Genomic DNA, 16985 nt, shown 5'->3' with positions numbered 1-16985 from the left:
TTCACATAAGTGTCAGTAGATGGCTACCCACTTGAAAATGAGAATATGATTAGCAGTAATATCAACAACAATTTTAAGATATTTTGAACACTGCTTTCTAAAAGTATTTTACTGTGTCTTACCTAAAGATCTGTATCTTACTGTATCTGACATAAGTAAACTTTTTTTAAAAGATGAATTCATAAAATTTGCTACTATGAACCCAAAGAGGAACATTATTATATTATTAATTAATATTATTAAAAAATCAATAACTAAAATAATTGAAAATGTAAACCTCTAAAAACAGGAGGATTTCATCAATACTTAAAATTTTCATTATTACTCTAAGAGAGTTCTTTACCAATGAAAAAGTTCCCTTCATGTCTTCAACTTGTTTTCCTGTTATAAGAGTTTAGGTTTTTGGAAGATCGCTTAGAAGTCCAGAAGTTCTGACCATAACAGAATGTGTTGACCATATGTTGTCCAACTATATTTACCACATTTTAGCCTATCACTATAGGTTGGAACTTGGAGATTTTATAGATGAATTGTCAAATATTTGAAATTAGATGTGCACAGAAAGTCAAAACTCACTATAAGCACTTCTCTAAACATTTCAGTTTTCCTCAAACTGAGTAACTGTTTTACATAAAAGGCAGCTACAAATAGGGCAGAGGTCCTCCTCTTCAGAAGGTGTCAAAACAGAGAAGACAAGGGGCAACAGGTACAAGTTGCACTGGGAGAGATTTAATACTGATATAAGGAAGTTTTTACAAGAAGAACAATCATTAACTGGAACAGCCTCCTTAGAGATGTGCAGCCTTTCAGGAGCAAATGAGCAGGGTATTGGATAATGTCATCTTGGGTCCTCTGCCGTGCAAATTTGGACCAGATGATCATTCAAGGTCATTTCCAACCTGGCCTTCCGGGCTTTATGATTCTGTGATTCTACTTTAACATCTTCAATAAAAACTATCTCACAGATCTCTGTCTAATTAATTTGTACTCTTAAGAATACATAATGCAATTCACTACCTTACCTAATTGTATGTGTATATTTATTCCACAGAAGTTCAAAGGAATTATTTCATTCTTTACATAGATAAATCCATTTATAGATTACTTAGCTATTTAGAATAACTGAGCTACATAGTGTTTCTGAATGAAAGTACTGTAAAAGCATTCCTACAAACTAAAATTACCCGAGATGTAGCAAAACTCTGTAAACACATGGAAAGACCTGATTGTAGGATAGTGTGCAAGCTATTTTTACAGTATGTTGACATGTTGAGGTCAGTAAGTATCTGAGTAGGCTGAAATATTCCCAAATGACAGTAAGAAAATGTTCCCTTTTTGTCCTCTTTTAATCTTTCATGTAATAAGAAAACTGTATCAGTGAGCACACAGATTTCTTAAAAGAGACAACACATACTTGTGGAAAAGCCTTTTACTTATATCTTCTTTAGAATGATCCAAAAAATGGCTATCAGGAAAAGCACAGTTGACTAAATATAATTTCTGAGAGCTGGTAACATGTATGACTGTCCCTGAAGTCTTGTTCAAGAATAGAAGCAAATTAAGAGACTTTCACAGTAAGAGTCCATAAAAATTATTTACCTCTATAGGGGAAGAAGCAAAGAAGGTGACTTTAAGCTGTGAAAAAAACTTTGAAATTATCTCTTTAAGAGGGAGTCTTGGCATGGGAGAAGGCAATGGCTCCATTAGGGAATCAAAAAAATCAAGATTGTGAGAACTTCTGTTTGGCATTATTCCCAGAGCAGGAAGCCACACACAAATAAATTCCTTACCATAGGCTTTATCCCAAGCAGGGGGATTCTTTTCTCTCACTAGGCTCTTTCCTTCAAATCTGGGTCTGACAAAACTCAAATGACTTCTTACTTTCATAAATGGTTTAAATTACATCATCAGTTTAAAACAAACAAAAGACTTCCATTAAATGTATCTTCTATCTGTCACTATGATTAGCAAATAAGATCATTCCTACTGAAAGTTATTAGGAAAACTACATATACCATTCTTTCTTTCTTTCAAACTTCTTTTCCTTTTCATTTGGCAGCATCTCTAATATGATTTTCAATACTAAAAACTACAATTTTATTACTATTGCCATGAATAAAGGTAAAATACAGAAGGGAGAAGAGTCCAATATAAGTGGCAGATCAAAGGGAGAAGAAACACAATGTTATAAATCCAAACAAATTTCAGATGGCAGGAGCAGGACTAGCCCTTGAATGTGACTTTCACTTAATTTTTCATACCCTTTAAATTGTTTATATTTCAGCAGCAAGAGAGAAAATGGCATAATTTTCTCAGAAAATGCTGTCACAAAAGCAATGGAACAATTGCTGCATCTCCCTCTCGTCATCTTAGAATCAATACTCAAAACAGCAAGAATTCTTTCTAAATAATATAGTTTGGGAATACAACAATGAACTAACTGTACACCAATGCCCTGGTTTTGTCTGGGATAGACATAATTTTCTTTATAGTAGTTGGCATGGTGCTGTTCTGAATTTATGCTGAAAACTGTGCATAATATGGGTATTATGGGTTCCAGTTATTGCTGAACAGTACTTAAAGTGTTTCCTGCTTCTCACACTGCTCCATTAGCAAGTAAACTGGGGGCATAGGAGGAGCTGGTAAGGGAGACAGCCTGGTCAGTTGACTCCAAAAAACAAAAAAAAACAGTCAAACAGAAAGGCTGGAACACCTGCCTACTGACAGGAAGCAGCAAATCAATCTGTTCTTTTGCTCTGCTTGCACCTGCAACTTTATCTTTTAAGCTGCCTTTATCTCAACCCCTAAGCTTCCTCGCTTTTGACCTCCTGATTCTCTTCTCCCTTCCACCAGGGTGGAGGAGTGAGTGGCTGTGTTCAGCCAGAATTGCTGGCTGGGGTTAAACCACAAATACTGGCATTCCCATGGAATCCATGGACTAGCTCTCACAGAAGTCATTAAAATAAACCTGGAACCCAAGGCTCAAGATAGCTCAGAATATTTGCCTCATCTATTTCCAGTATACAATTTTTCACATATATATATATATATGTATATATATATATATATATATGTATATATATATATTTATAGAACAAGATTTTTACATCAGGATTTATTCAGAACACTGCTGCAAGTCCATTTACCATTTATTCTCATTATTTCTAAGGCCTCTCTTAAAAAAACAAAACACAATAAAAAATATTAAACATAAGCAACTTGTTTTCACTTGCTAGGTCCTTTTCAGTTTATCTCCTCCTTTCATTTCTTGATCAGTTGCAAAATGTTAAAAGTTGACCCTTCCCTCAAGCTGGTGTAAAACTCAAAGCCCTATCAAATATTAGCTTTTCAAATAACAACTACTGTATTTTTCTCAACCTTTACAATTTTTTTCTTCAAATCTCTACAAAATCCTTGCTACAATTCCTAAGTCACAACACAGAACACAGAACTGTTGCCTGTCAGGATGGCCATTAAAGCCTCATTTTTTTCTTTTGACAGTTTGCTCTACTTACGTATTTCTTTTCTCATTTTACATTGAATCATAGAATATCTCAAGTTGGGAGGGACCCATAAAGATCAAGAAGTGCAACTCCCCGCTCCTTGCAGGACTACCTAATATTAAAAGCATCCAGAACTCTGACAGGCTTAGTGCCATGACCAGTGAAGAATGTTCAGCTAATGTCCAGTCTAAATGTTACATCCAAGACCTTGGTGGGATGAAAAGTTTTTCCTAACCTGACTCTTGGAATTCCTAACCTGCCTCTTCTGTCTTAGAATTTCCAATTTACTGTCACTTCCTGTTGTGTCAAGATCATTGGCTACAAAATAATTTGAATAACAAAACCAATGAAGGTAAAAAATTATTTTTGTTTCAAATATACAAAACATCACAGAACTAGCTCTTTGATGATAATTTCCATGTTGATTTCCATGGGGCCAACCTTATAAGTAGTATTTCTAGACATCAATAATATATAACAACATTCTGCAAAAAAAGCAGTATGAAATCAGAAGTTTTCAAAATAAAATGAAGACAATTTTCATGACAGTTAGAAATAGAAACTAAAGAGTAAGGTTTTTTGAGTTTATCACCTTCTTCCAGGATGGGTCTCAGCACAACAAATGGGATTTCTTGCAATGGTTCCATGTGTTTGTGTCCAGCACTCATAATCTTTATCTGGGGCAAGCAGACAACAAGGGTGCCAGGCATACTGGCCTGCCCATGGTACCAGTTCCGCACAGTCCCAGGAATGTCACCTGACACAATAGTACTTGGAGAAGGCAGGCTGTCATTGGGAAGGAACACACAACAAGACTGCACTTCAAGCTGAAAAAACAAAACAAAAAAAGATTCTCAGAAATAGATTAATCTATTTTTCCCCCTCACTGTGTATTCATATTCGTACAAAATCTGAAGTTATTCATCCATCACAGTTGACTGAAAATAGTCTTACCTTCTAGTTGAATTAAGAGAAAAGATGACACAAAATGCTGGGAAATAATATATGCTCATAAATTATGATTGTGATAGGGGAGAAAGAAGAAGGATGTTTTTTCTGTATAAATTCATCAGAAAGGTGTTGCCATATAAAGTGAAAATACATATATCTACATTTCAACAGCTTTGTACAAGTGCAATTGAATCAGAGAACGTTCTGAATGGGAAAGCTTTTTACTTTTTACCATTCATTAGCTTTGTTAGCAATAGTAAAGTCTCTAGAACTAGCCAACATTTTATATGTTCTTACTTTCTATAAAGAACTGATTCAGGGAAAATTCTGCCTTTGCTCAATAAGCAACAGAATGAGCATGCACAAAAAAGGCAATCATTAGCAAAAACTATGAAAAACACAAACTTTAGAGAAAAACTGACTGACTTTTAAACAAATAGAGAGGTGTATACATTAAACAAAGAGAAGGAGATAGTAATAAAGTTGATACTTTCATCCCCTTTTCAATGCAAATCAGAAGCAGCACATACAGTTTCATAGGAAGTAACATTTTTTTGTTCTTTATTTTCAGTGCCCTGGAACATATCTGACCATTTTGCCATCTTCTTAGAAGCTTCTAGTGAGGCTGAGTGAGCCCAAACCAAGAACTTGACTCATCACAACTTGTTAACTCAGAGGTGATGTAAGCTGTGGACTGTTAGTCTTCCTTGGCTCTTACAAATACCATTCTGGCACCTGGATATCAAAAGGCTCCAACAGCCTGCACACTTGAATGCTTTGTTAAGCAAGTACAAGCTGTGATTCAGTTCCTTGCTTCACATTGCTTGGAGAAGCCTAGCATACAAATTCCTGGACAAGATATTATTTGTAGCTGTGATAAAAACATTTGTTTGCTGCAAACTTAGGTACATTCTTTTGATTTGACATCGTTAAAGAGAGCACAGCTTAAAAGCAAATACCAAGATTTGTACTTCATACTCTCCCCTGAAGGATATTAGGTCTTTAGGACCACAATAGTGATTTGTAATAGAGCAGGAATTCCACAGCACTGTAAGTACTTTGCCAGCCTACTGAGTACACAGATACTCATCTTTATTTCAGCATTTTTGTACCCTTTTGCTTAGACAAACTGACAAGAATTCACTGCAGAAAAATATAAGTAGAATTTTGCAAAAATAAATACATTGGTTCATGAAGTTTGTGTTTGTTTCTGGATTTAGAACTGTTTGAGTTGTAAAATGAAGCTAATTACATCTTTGATAAGTAGTTTATTGATCCAAGGTTGCTGAGTGTACTTTATTTATACTGAATGAAAAGCTAGGGTGTATTGTTACAGATGTAACAGATTTGGATTTTTTTAAATGGTAAATTAGTCTCTATGTCAATCTGCAAAGATTTTTATAGTGACACAGATCATGTTCTGGTCTATTAGTAATAGGTTGTAGGTCAAATCATTGTGGGATAATGATAAATAGATGACAAAAGAACTTATGATCAGTATAACTATTGTTCTATCCGTGCATTTGCTGAGTAAACAGTTTATAAAAAAATCACCCATTCTTCATAGACACATACACACATACATATATATATACACACATCTACGATGATTAACATCAAATGCTGCCTGGATATACAAACCATGTGGTAATAATCCAAAAGTTCCACCAACTTGAAGAGATACTATACTGCATCACATCGCCAGCAGCAGGATCTATAGGACATGTTTTACAAAGCATTCTCAAGAACAGATCTCAATACTCAGTAGAGTTTTTGCACTTCATTTACAGTTTAATACAGCTTTGTACTGAAGAAAAGTTCTTCTGATCACATTTAGTTTATTTTACTTTGCTGTATTGAGAATACTGAAGTAGAATCACAAGACTTTCACCCCTTTAAATTCCTGATGGAAGTTCTTTTTTTACAAAAGCAGCTCTTTGCTACTCATTTCAAACAACTGAATGGGAGTTGGACCATGAATTTTGGTGGGCTTTAAATGGTATCATCAGGCCTCCATACGTGTGTTGGATACACTCAGCCCCCTTAACCAGACCTGCAGTAGCTCAGTACAAGCTCCAAATGAGGTAAAGGCCTGAGCTGTAGCCAGGTCAAGAACTCCAGGAAACCCACAAAGAGCAGAGTGACCCAATGAGCATCATGCCTGATCATGTGAATAACACTTGAATGTGTTTTTTCCAGGACTCGGTTATGAAGGAACAAAGAAAGCTGTGAGTACAAGGAGTCTCTTTCACACCCTTCCCATTGCATGCAGTTTGACTACAAGCCAATGACAGCCTAAGTGAACTACCTTCGAGCTCTCCCCACCAGGATGCCTGCACAGCAGTGATCTCCCCTCGAGCTGGGACACCTTTCAAGGCTGTTCTGAGAGGCAGAGAGGCCTTTCTACTATCAACAGATCTCTGGATGAGTTCAATTCAAACTTTCCCTAAAGTGCAACTGGTCTGCACACCAGTGACTCTTCCCTTGAGCTGGGATGCCTCCCTTTGTTTGGGATTCATTATCTGAGACTGAGTATTCTTTCTGTAACCCAAGGCAGAGATCCCTTACCTGCAATAGATCTCATAAGCTGCTGATAGCATGTTAAATTAATACTACTGAAATCCATGTAGGTAATTCCTTTAGACAGACTGTTGTCAAAGTCTGAGACTAAGCCTGGACCTAAGCCTCATCAAGAGTTCAGAAAGCAAGGGGATCCACTCTGTATTTCATGACTCAATGAAAGGACTTCCTTACTCTTTGCATTTCTTCTCTTAGATATAAACTGTTGTCCAGATCAGATCCAGCTGCACCTAAGCCACATCAGAGATCTGGCAAGCAAGGAGGTCCAGTCTGAATTTCATGACTCAGCATCTGGGTTCCCTTACCTTTTTCCATCTTTGGCCTCCATGTAAATAATGCCAGATTTATTCCAATTCTATTTTCCCTTGTATGTTTCGACCATTAGTAAATGATAAGAGTGAATCTTGCTATTGATCTTCACCAAGTTACACCTTTATGAATTCATATTAAAATCTCCTTTGGTAATGCCTTTGATGATGATTATTTAAGTTACTCTAAATCACTCATTCATGACAAACTGGTGCAGTCAGCAGGATCCTAAATCTGGATTAGCTAAAAATTGACAGCATGTAATACTACAGAATTGCTTACAGATATAGTTGGCTTACCTGCATTTCATTTAAAGTTTTATATGATTAACAAATTTTGCAAAACATTACTGCAGGATTTCAAAGGCCAGTACAATGAATGTATGGCAAAAGTCCACATTTTAGAGCAAATTTTGCCATGATTATAATCACACAAGAAATTACCAACTTGAATGCACAAAGGCCCAGTAAGTGCAAAACTGAGTTGCACCTGTTGAACTTCTCGGAGGCAGATTCACAACTATAGACTTCAATGGAATTTATGTACATTTAACTCACAGAATCTGGAAATTTGCCTACTCACAAGTTCCAGTGAAGGAATGGAAGGGTGCACCTAAAATGCTGGAATTATATGCTGGACAAAAGTGAGAATGTGTGCTACAGATTGCTTCACCAATCGGAAAGTGTTTCAAAATATATGTAATCCAAATTCTTAAAATTAAACTACATCAATAGCATATATTAAAGCTATCATATAAATCTTTTTACACTTTTTAAATAACTGTTAAACTGTGTGCCTAAAATTGTGAATTTAATGTAAGATATGACTGATTTATGTAACTGAATATAAATCTGCAGCAGTAAATCTTGCATTAATGTAAGGATCTGACAATCCAAGGGAAAGAAAATGAAGTAATCTGCCAGTAAGAAGTCCTCAAGCTGGGGGTCAGATCCTGTTCATGGAAACCATCTGGTTGGGACCCTCCAAGCCACACCAAACACAAATGATCTTTTAAAAAAATATCCTATTCATTAATGCTTCGCAGCTGCACTGAGTGTTACTTCATTTTTCCATGGCAACATCCTTTCTGTTTCAAGGATCTGATTTCAGTTTTGGTAGCAACATGTTCGTTTGCCAATACTGAACACATTCGAATGTTAAAGAGAACGAATTATTACATTCTTGAAACAGGATCACCCCTTATTTTCATTTCTATTATGTCAAGGCCTATACATGCTAAATAATGTACACTAATGATAAACCAATGAAGCAAGCAGTATTTTCCCTTCTACTTCTAAAACGTTAAGTAAAGCATAACTCTACACTCTACACTTTTACAACATGTAAGCCTCAAAATGTCCAATGACTCTTGCATAAAAAGGAAAGTATTAAGTTACTGGAGTATTTTTCTTATTTTATAAAAAGGAATGTTGTTCACTAGAGACAAGAGTGAAATAAATACTGCTGAAAAATTAGGTCTTCCTAACTGAGGAGGGTGGGTTGGAGGGAAGAAAACAAAGCCAGTGACTGCCCAAAAGTGCTATGAAGAGGGACAAGTTGTTCAAATCTTTTCAGCCTTTCATGATAGTGATAACATAAGATTCCCTTTCATAACCCACATTTTACAGCTACATAACTCAATTAGAGGCACTGGAGAGTTTCTACAAGGTGACATTTGCATGAGCATGTCTCTCCAGGGAAGTTGCCTTTCTCTGAATTAGTCATCAACCCTCATAGGCTCTCAGCAGCAAGGTAATGTGTTTTTCTGGGTACAGAATAACATCTTGCAATGACTCCCCAGGCTGCAAAGAATCACTGCTTACACACCTCGTGTGAGGGTTCTGGTGCACTCACTATTGTAAGACAGTAGCCCAGTCTCCAACACCCAAGTTTGCTCTACCATTCAGGCCATCTGCTGCTGAGCCAGACATGCAGTATTTGTTACAATTGAACAGAAATTCTTGTTTTGAAGGTAGACAAAAGTAAAAATGTTATAAATGGAAAGCAGAACATGTAAGTAAAGGAACTAAGAGAGCAGGCTACCTGTACATAAAAATGACCATAATAAGGATCAGATACATTTTCTTTGACCAATTAAAACAGTGTCATTGTGCTTCACAGCATTCCTGTTCTTTCCCAAGAAAAGTTTCAAAATCTTTTAAAAGGTTTTATTTAGTTACCGAAAACACAAATTTTTGTTGGCTTGTGGTAAGTAACCAACTTAAGAAATAATCCTATCTCATAATTGCCAAAAAACTGCTGAGAGCTGTAACTGCTAAATTACAAGTCACAGAATCTCTTCCTGATCCCTGGATAATGACACAATTCAAAGAACAGGAACACTTATCAAATCTGTCCTCCCCTTTCTTGCCTTTCAATGTTTCACTTTGTCAAAAACTTTTACAAGTTATATGCATTAAAGAAAATAAAATTTTCAGTAGTTTCAGGAAAAGGATTAATTTTTTTCAAATAAATTCAGAGATATTTAAAGACATGTGACATACCTAAGTTTTATATGTAACAATTACATTATTATGTAGTTGGCGCTTGTTGCAACATTACTCATTAATTAATTTATTTTTAATACAGATCCTTCATTGTTCTCAATGGAAATCAGCATTAACAGCCAATTAAAAATAATTGTGTTTATACTGCTTCACCATTTTAGCAACTATTAGTATGAAGAACATGTGAAAAATGAGTATTACCTTCCTACACAGAGTAACTGCCAAAAAGACTTCAAGGCTGCATATAAAATCCTACAACAACTAAATAATAAACCTACATTTTATAATTAAATATGCAAATCTCTTTACTTAAATACCACTACTCCAATGCATAAAACCTTCATGCAATATTCTATCAGAAGCAAGCCAGGGCTAAGGCTAAGCAAGTACCAGCTTTGGATCCAAAATAAACTTTCCAGTTACTTTGGTTCCAAATACATTTACTTACTCTAACTTCCACTAAAAGACTAATCCTTTGATGATTTTAAGTTATGAAGTTCAGTTCTATCTGACGACAACTACAGACTTTTCTGTTCTAAAGTCATGTAACTAAAAGATCCAAGAACATGAAAATTAACTTTACAAAAAAGCCACAGAGTCTAAATGCTCCAGAATTTAACCAGACAAATTATTCCAGAAATTCCCCTTTTTCATGCCAAATAATAATACAGAAAATCTGTAAAAACTTATTATTTAAATATAGTTATAAATGTTTAATAAAATGCACATTATGTATAATAAAATAAATGTACTTGAATTGAAATACAGAGTCATGATACTAATTTTCTTACCCTCTATACATTGCCTTGCACAAATTCCCCATTTGGGCAGGTATTGAAAGAAACAAGCTATATATATGGCATTTGTGTTGAAAACCATAATAAATTAGACATAAGGACTACTAATAGTAATAAAAAGAACAGCAAACATATCTATAAATCCTTCATATTTCACAAGAAATAACTATTGCACATTTGTGTGGAAGCATGTTCTCAAACTTTCCTGCAGTGCTTCCTTGGAGTCTGTTGAAATGCTTCTCTGATAACATGTAATGAACTTCTGGGAAGGTACTGGCAAATACCTTACAAAGTTCAGTTAAAGCATAAGGATGAAACAAAGGGTGTAAGCTTCTGTATGAATTCAAAGGGTGTTTAATTTCAATGTAGACAAAACCCAAAATTATAATTTCATAGTTGTAATGATGAAAATAGAAACCATGAGTTTCTATTTACAGAAACTTGTACAAAGCAAATAAATCTAGAACCTCAAGCACCAGAAAAAGTACCCAATACAAAAAATCCTCTGCCAGTATGAGCCCTATTCTGTATGTTAGGTCAGAGAAGCAAGGTATCTAGGAATTGCTCTTTGAGACAATCCCTGCCTATCACTGTCATCAGTCTTCATCTCCACAGAAAGAAACAATACCTTATTTTCCTATCTAGCAACACACAAACTTCGTGGTTTGTGCTTTACTCATTCCTCAAAACAAATTCAATTTGCTGGTTGCTCACAAAAACATATACCATGAAAAATGTGGGAGCAGAGTATTGCAGTCCTGATTCAGCTTTCCCCTTTTATAAAGGACCCGGCTCTGCCTTGTTGCCATTATTATATTATTACTTTTATTATGACTCAAACTGTAAGCTGCATTTACATAGAGAGTCTCACTGTGCCAAGTACCAGCCAGACACATAACAAAAATCCACTGCTTCCTTCAAATAGATTACAAATTCTCTCTCTTATCTAGACATTTTAATCTACAGTGGTGAGAACATTAAGAAAGAAAGGAAAACAAGCAAAATACTCATGAAATAATGATTAAAGAGAAGGCTGAAAATGAAATAGATTAATGGAAAACATCTCAACTTCACTATGTTCTGCAATCAGGTGACAAGTCTCAAGTTCTTGCTCAGACAAAACCTGAGACTGAACTTTTCAAACTTTCTAAAACTGTGAATTTTAAGTACTTTTTACATGAAAGAGGAGTGACACATGAAAGAGGAGTGACACAGACACATTCTGGGATGAGCCTGCATATTATCAAATATACTACTTGATGGAGGAAGGAACAAGTATTTAACAATTACTTTCTGTAATAATGACAAAGAAAACTTGTAAACTTGTTGAAAGTTGTAATTAAGACTTTGACAGTTTTTTTGTGACTTTTTTAATTAAAAAAAAAATTAGCTACTATATCCTGATGTACCATAAAATACTAATCTCATAGAATGAATGTATAGTTCAAGAGGCACAGGTCATAATAATTCCAAATTAGAATAATTTCTCAATAAGCACTTGATAAGTACTGGGAACAATTCAGTCATAATTCTAGCACTTCTAAGCCATCTAATATTTGTTCCTACAATCTTAACATTGGAGTCCTAATATGGCATCTATAATTCTACACAAAAACTCTGCTTTTGCTGATCAGCAGCTACGATCTGGAGTAGTATAAACCAAAATTATTTATTCCCAGCTGCCATCTCCTTGTCCTTCATGAAAAAGTAGGCACGTAAGCTGCTGAGCCTTCACTGTGTAACAACAGCAATTGTATCATACACCTCAAGAAAATATTTATCATACACACCTTCCTGAAATAGTTTTAGAAAAGAAAGCATTCTGCAAATCTAACTGCAGTGTTTATGATGCAGAAAAGTGTGACAAGCAATTTTTATTAATACAATTTTTGAAGGATCTTTCCCTTTAAATACAAAACAGTATTTCAAAACCTATTTTAAAACCAAAGCATTCTTTGCTTAATTTGCCCAAAATCTTACTTTATTTTTCATTCTCTCAGACTTTGAAACTACTGAAATAAGACAATAAAACTTGGGAGCTCCTTTAAAATGCCTCTAATAAAAAGCACTAGGATGCATAAAAAGTATCATAAAGTCTAGAAACACATAGGGGGTTTTTCACTTCCTTTTCATCTTACCTGAAGTGTAAGGCACTTAACTGCATTCCACACTACTCCAATAAATTCTTTCATCCTTTCCTCAGGACTTCTGCAGTTTTCAGATGAGTTCAGCACCGTTTTCACAGGGAGTGACAAAGGACGAGATTCTAATGCAAACAAAAAAAACCTCAGTTACAAAAAGAAATCTAAGTAAATAATATACTTACTGATAGCAAAGAAAAACAATTACTGTACATTCTGAAAGTCTTTCTCTCACTGTGTATATCTCACTAGGCACATAATCATACTGTGTCTGTATTAGTTTTAAACTTGTCAATACAACTGCACCAGCTAAGCCTTGTGAGAAATACAACACAAAGAAATTAAATGTTCCAACTTCTTCAACACAAACTGCTAAGAAAATATTATGAAGAATGTTTGACTTAAACAAATTAGGACAGTTTTCAAAGTGTGATAACCTATTTGATGATGCAATTGAAATTCAAGAGGTTTTCACATACATTGCTGCCAGTGTCATCTAAAGGTATCACCTTTCTAAAATTGTAAAAAATGACAGACCACATTAAATAACAGCCTTTAATTCGTTTTCTTTGAAAAAATCCCTTTAAAAATTTGAGTATGCATCAAAAAAGGCAGAGAAATTAAACTATTTTCTTACTTTGTCAAATTTTAAGGCAATAAAGTATTAAATATTTCAGCAAAATTCATTGTTTTCTAATAAAAAGAGACATTTCCTTAAACTGTTATTTAAAAACATGAACATGAAAAGATTTTAGAAATGTTAAATTAAATATAAGCACATTAGAACTTAAAACAAGACTGTGAGTGGTGCATAGTTCCTTCTGACATGTTTTACAGAATATCCACCTCATTGTGTATTGGGATACACATAGAACAACTGTCAGCTTATTTGACATTTCTAGTGTTGGCCTACATGTTGTTGAGCTGATAAAACTGCAGGAATAAATTACAAAGACTTCATGACTTAAATTTAAACTAAATTGAAATCAGTGTGTGACAATTTATGTCTACCAATTTTACTGCTAGGAGAAATCTGTGGCATGAAAATTACAGAAAAATTCTTAAGAAAAAATTATGCTATCAATTGATCTAAGGAAAGCAAAAATACCTGATCGTTGATATGCATCACTGTTTCTTCAATAATGCAGTGAAATACGGCAAGATTTTAAACTGAAACATCTAAGTGGTGACCTTTTGCCAACAGAATGCAATGTTAATGTCACTGGATGAATTAATCTGTGACATTTTCCCCATCAAAGCTAGGGTTCACTAACATTATCAGAAAAAATCCCTCAACAAATAGTATTTTTAATCATCTTAAAGAGAAATGTTCACTTCATTGAACTGATGGAGAACCCAAAGATTCAGAAAGAGAGGTTGTCAAAAGAAGATTTTTACTGCTGCAGGATAATTAGTCCCCTCAGAGATTCCTGGCTCCAATTATGGATATGTTAGAAGGATATGGAATGAAAACTGGATTGTGAGAGTGTAAAAAGCATGACATTTCAGGACTGTTTGTTGTCAACTGTTCTGGAGAGACAAACATGTAAATTGTCCATCTGGAGAAGCAGCATGCAATAGCTGTTTTATAACATCTCACATGGACAGCTTCATGCCATGAAGATGTCCTCCATCCACATTATGAATGGATTAAGTTAAAACTAAGAGATTAATTAGTCAAGGAAGAGATGTTCTCCTTTAACTTATTACCCCACCACCTCAATTCACACCATCTTCTGTGCAGTCTTCTGTGCAGTCAGGCCCTACTCTACACATACACTACAAAGTAAGAATCAGGAACACTTGAGTACCAAGAAAAATTAAAACAGGAGTCCTTGAAGCACAGAACTCTTGAACACAAGTGTGGGTAAGGGTGAGAATGGCACACAAATCACTCTGAGACTCCACGAATTTCACAGGTACAATGCTTCAGGTCAGGATAAGTAGATAAATACAATGTAAAACCTACATATTCTACAATGCATTCAGCAGAGACCGTCAAGATCCTACATCACTACACAAGTGCATCCTTCATGAGTGGGATTTAAAGCCAGATTTTATTCCCATCTCCCATATTTTATTTGCAGGAAAACAAACACTGCTAATTCTCTCTCAATTAGCAGAGTAGCCAGCAACAACAATCTGTGAATTAAAAATAAGATTAGCTGACTGAAGTACCTCCTGTTTTTCTTCATTTATGTGTAATTAAAATCTGCAAAATTCCAGGAATGTCCATGATAAAACCAGCTTTGCTATAATCCCTCAAGTTCAACCAAGAGATAAAAAAAAAAAGTCTCAAAACCCAACAGAAAGATAATGAATCATTCAACCATAAACCATGGAAAATAGAACAGGAATAAAAAGTGTATTGGAGTAGAAAAAAGAAACAAGCAAAGAAGTAACTCCTGAAGAGAAAAGAAGAAAGTAGTACTATTTTTCTTTTCCTGTACTGTAAATCCCAGAATTTTGCCTGAAAGGATGCAGGGAAAGAAGTGTCTAATTCCCTGTCAGGCAAGGAGATCAGGAGATGATATTTGCTAAGACACTGTCAGGTGTGGCTACCATGTGTATTTGGCCAGTCTTCTAGAGTAGACATATAAACTGGATCAGCCTCATCTGTCTCAGTATGAAGGTAATTTACTAAAATAATTATGCCACTTAGCTACTACTGAACTGAAAACCTTGAAACATTTCCTGACAATGTAATCTGTCTTGTGTTCAACCCTGGTGTCAGCAATAGCTAGATAGAAAGCAGGATTTGCATGAAACACTTCCAAATTGATGAGGGGACAAGAAAAACCCCAACAAAGTGGGGACTGCTTCAGGTTATACCAGTTGAATTAAAAAAAACAAACAACAGTGCACAGGAACATGAAATGCTCTTATTCTTATCTTTTAGTCCCTTCCTGTTTAATTGGTGCTTTTGCACACATATACACCACATCAATGACACATAAGCCACCACACTTACCAATTTCAGAACACACTGGTAATGAACTGACTTTAAAAAAAAAAAAAGACTCATCAAAGGAGCATTTTTCATAACTCATGTAACAATTTCTGGTTAGAGTACAGAGGGAATTCCAAGTTCTGCAAAATTGATCATTAAAGTACTCATTTTACAGGCGATGCCACCAAGCAAGACTTACAGGTATAAATTCCAGTTAAAGGTGTCTTTTTTATAGAGACAAATGTCTCCTCCTTTGTCTTTTTTAGCCTACTAGGATCAGAACTTTGATCCAGAAAATAGGTATGTTTTAAAAATAAAAAGAACTTTTGTGAAAACAACACTACTCTGTGCTATTAATATTCAGTGACTTAAGAAACAGAAAAGGGAAAAGAGAATTTCTGAGGTGCGATTTGGTACAAATGGACATTTCTTCAAATAATCCAATGCAGAAAAACCCACACATCAGAGACTTCCTACTACTACTGGGTTGAAGAATATTGATCATCTGTAGGCACTGATGGCCTCATGCCTTCCTCTCTCCTTACAGCTAGCAATTAAACTAAAGGGAAATACCTTATTCCTGATTTCTGTGTGGCACAAACCTACCAGGTCTCAATCTCCTCTGGCACAAGATGGACTCATTTTTCCTATCCTACTGTGTGCTTCAGATTCCTCGTGCATGAAGAAGGCAGCAGCTTCTTTCTGGCTGGAAAAGATCATCCTGCTGCAGACAAATCCACAATTTCACTGATGCCCAAAAGCTCAGAGCACTCCTCCTTCAGGACAGGTCCACAGCCAGGCAGGCAGGCAGCAGGACCCTCCTCTGTTGTTGGAATCCTGGATGCTGAGAATTTTAAACTTTCTGTGCTTAAAGGCACAGACCCACAAGAGAACACGGAAATCCATCTGAGGCTGTGGAGAAGACTTTAAAAATTGATTGATAGCACTGGGATTACGGGTGTGTAGTTGGTTAGAAGTGTGTATATCACAGGGTGGAAAACTTAGAGTTTGGGGTTTTAGAATATAGAAATAAATATGAAGCAAGATGGAGGTTTTAGGGTGGAAGCAGGTTGTCCTTTGTCTTCTTCCTTCTTCATGGGTTTGGGTGATGTTTTGTAATTGGACAGAAAAGTCTGCATTGCAGCCTTCGAGGGATCAGTTATTAGGTTAAAAGGGAAAATAATCTAGGTGTCCTTTCTTAATCAGATAGTTTAAAAGACCTTGTAACAAGAGATAGCCATTCTGTG

General features: G+C 35.4%; 1 protein-coding gene across 1 annotated transcript in view; it reads right to left on the bottom strand.

The window, feature by feature from the left end:
- VPS13B (vacuolar protein sorting 13 homolog B) overlaps positions 1–16985 on the bottom strand; it is a 431388-nt gene that overhangs the window by 201819 nt on the left and 212584 nt on the right. Inside the window, exons 22-23 of the mRNA XM_005423449.3 lie at positions 12786–12913; positions 4096–4330 (exon numbers count right to left, since the gene is read on the bottom strand). Of these exons, the coding sequence (XP_005423506.1) occupies positions 4096–4330; positions 12786–12913 (363 nt within the window). The remainder of the gene's footprint in view (positions 1–4095; positions 4331–12785; positions 12914–16985) is intronic.

This window comes from Geospiza fortis, unplaced genomic scaffold (assembly GCF_000277835.1).
Source record: "Geospiza fortis unplaced genomic scaffold, GeoFor_1.0 scaffold200, whole genome shotgun sequence".
Lineage (NCBI taxonomy): Eukaryota > Metazoa > Chordata > Aves > Passeriformes > Thraupidae > Geospiza > Geospiza fortis.
This window is presented reverse-complemented; position numbering and strand designations above follow the sequence as displayed.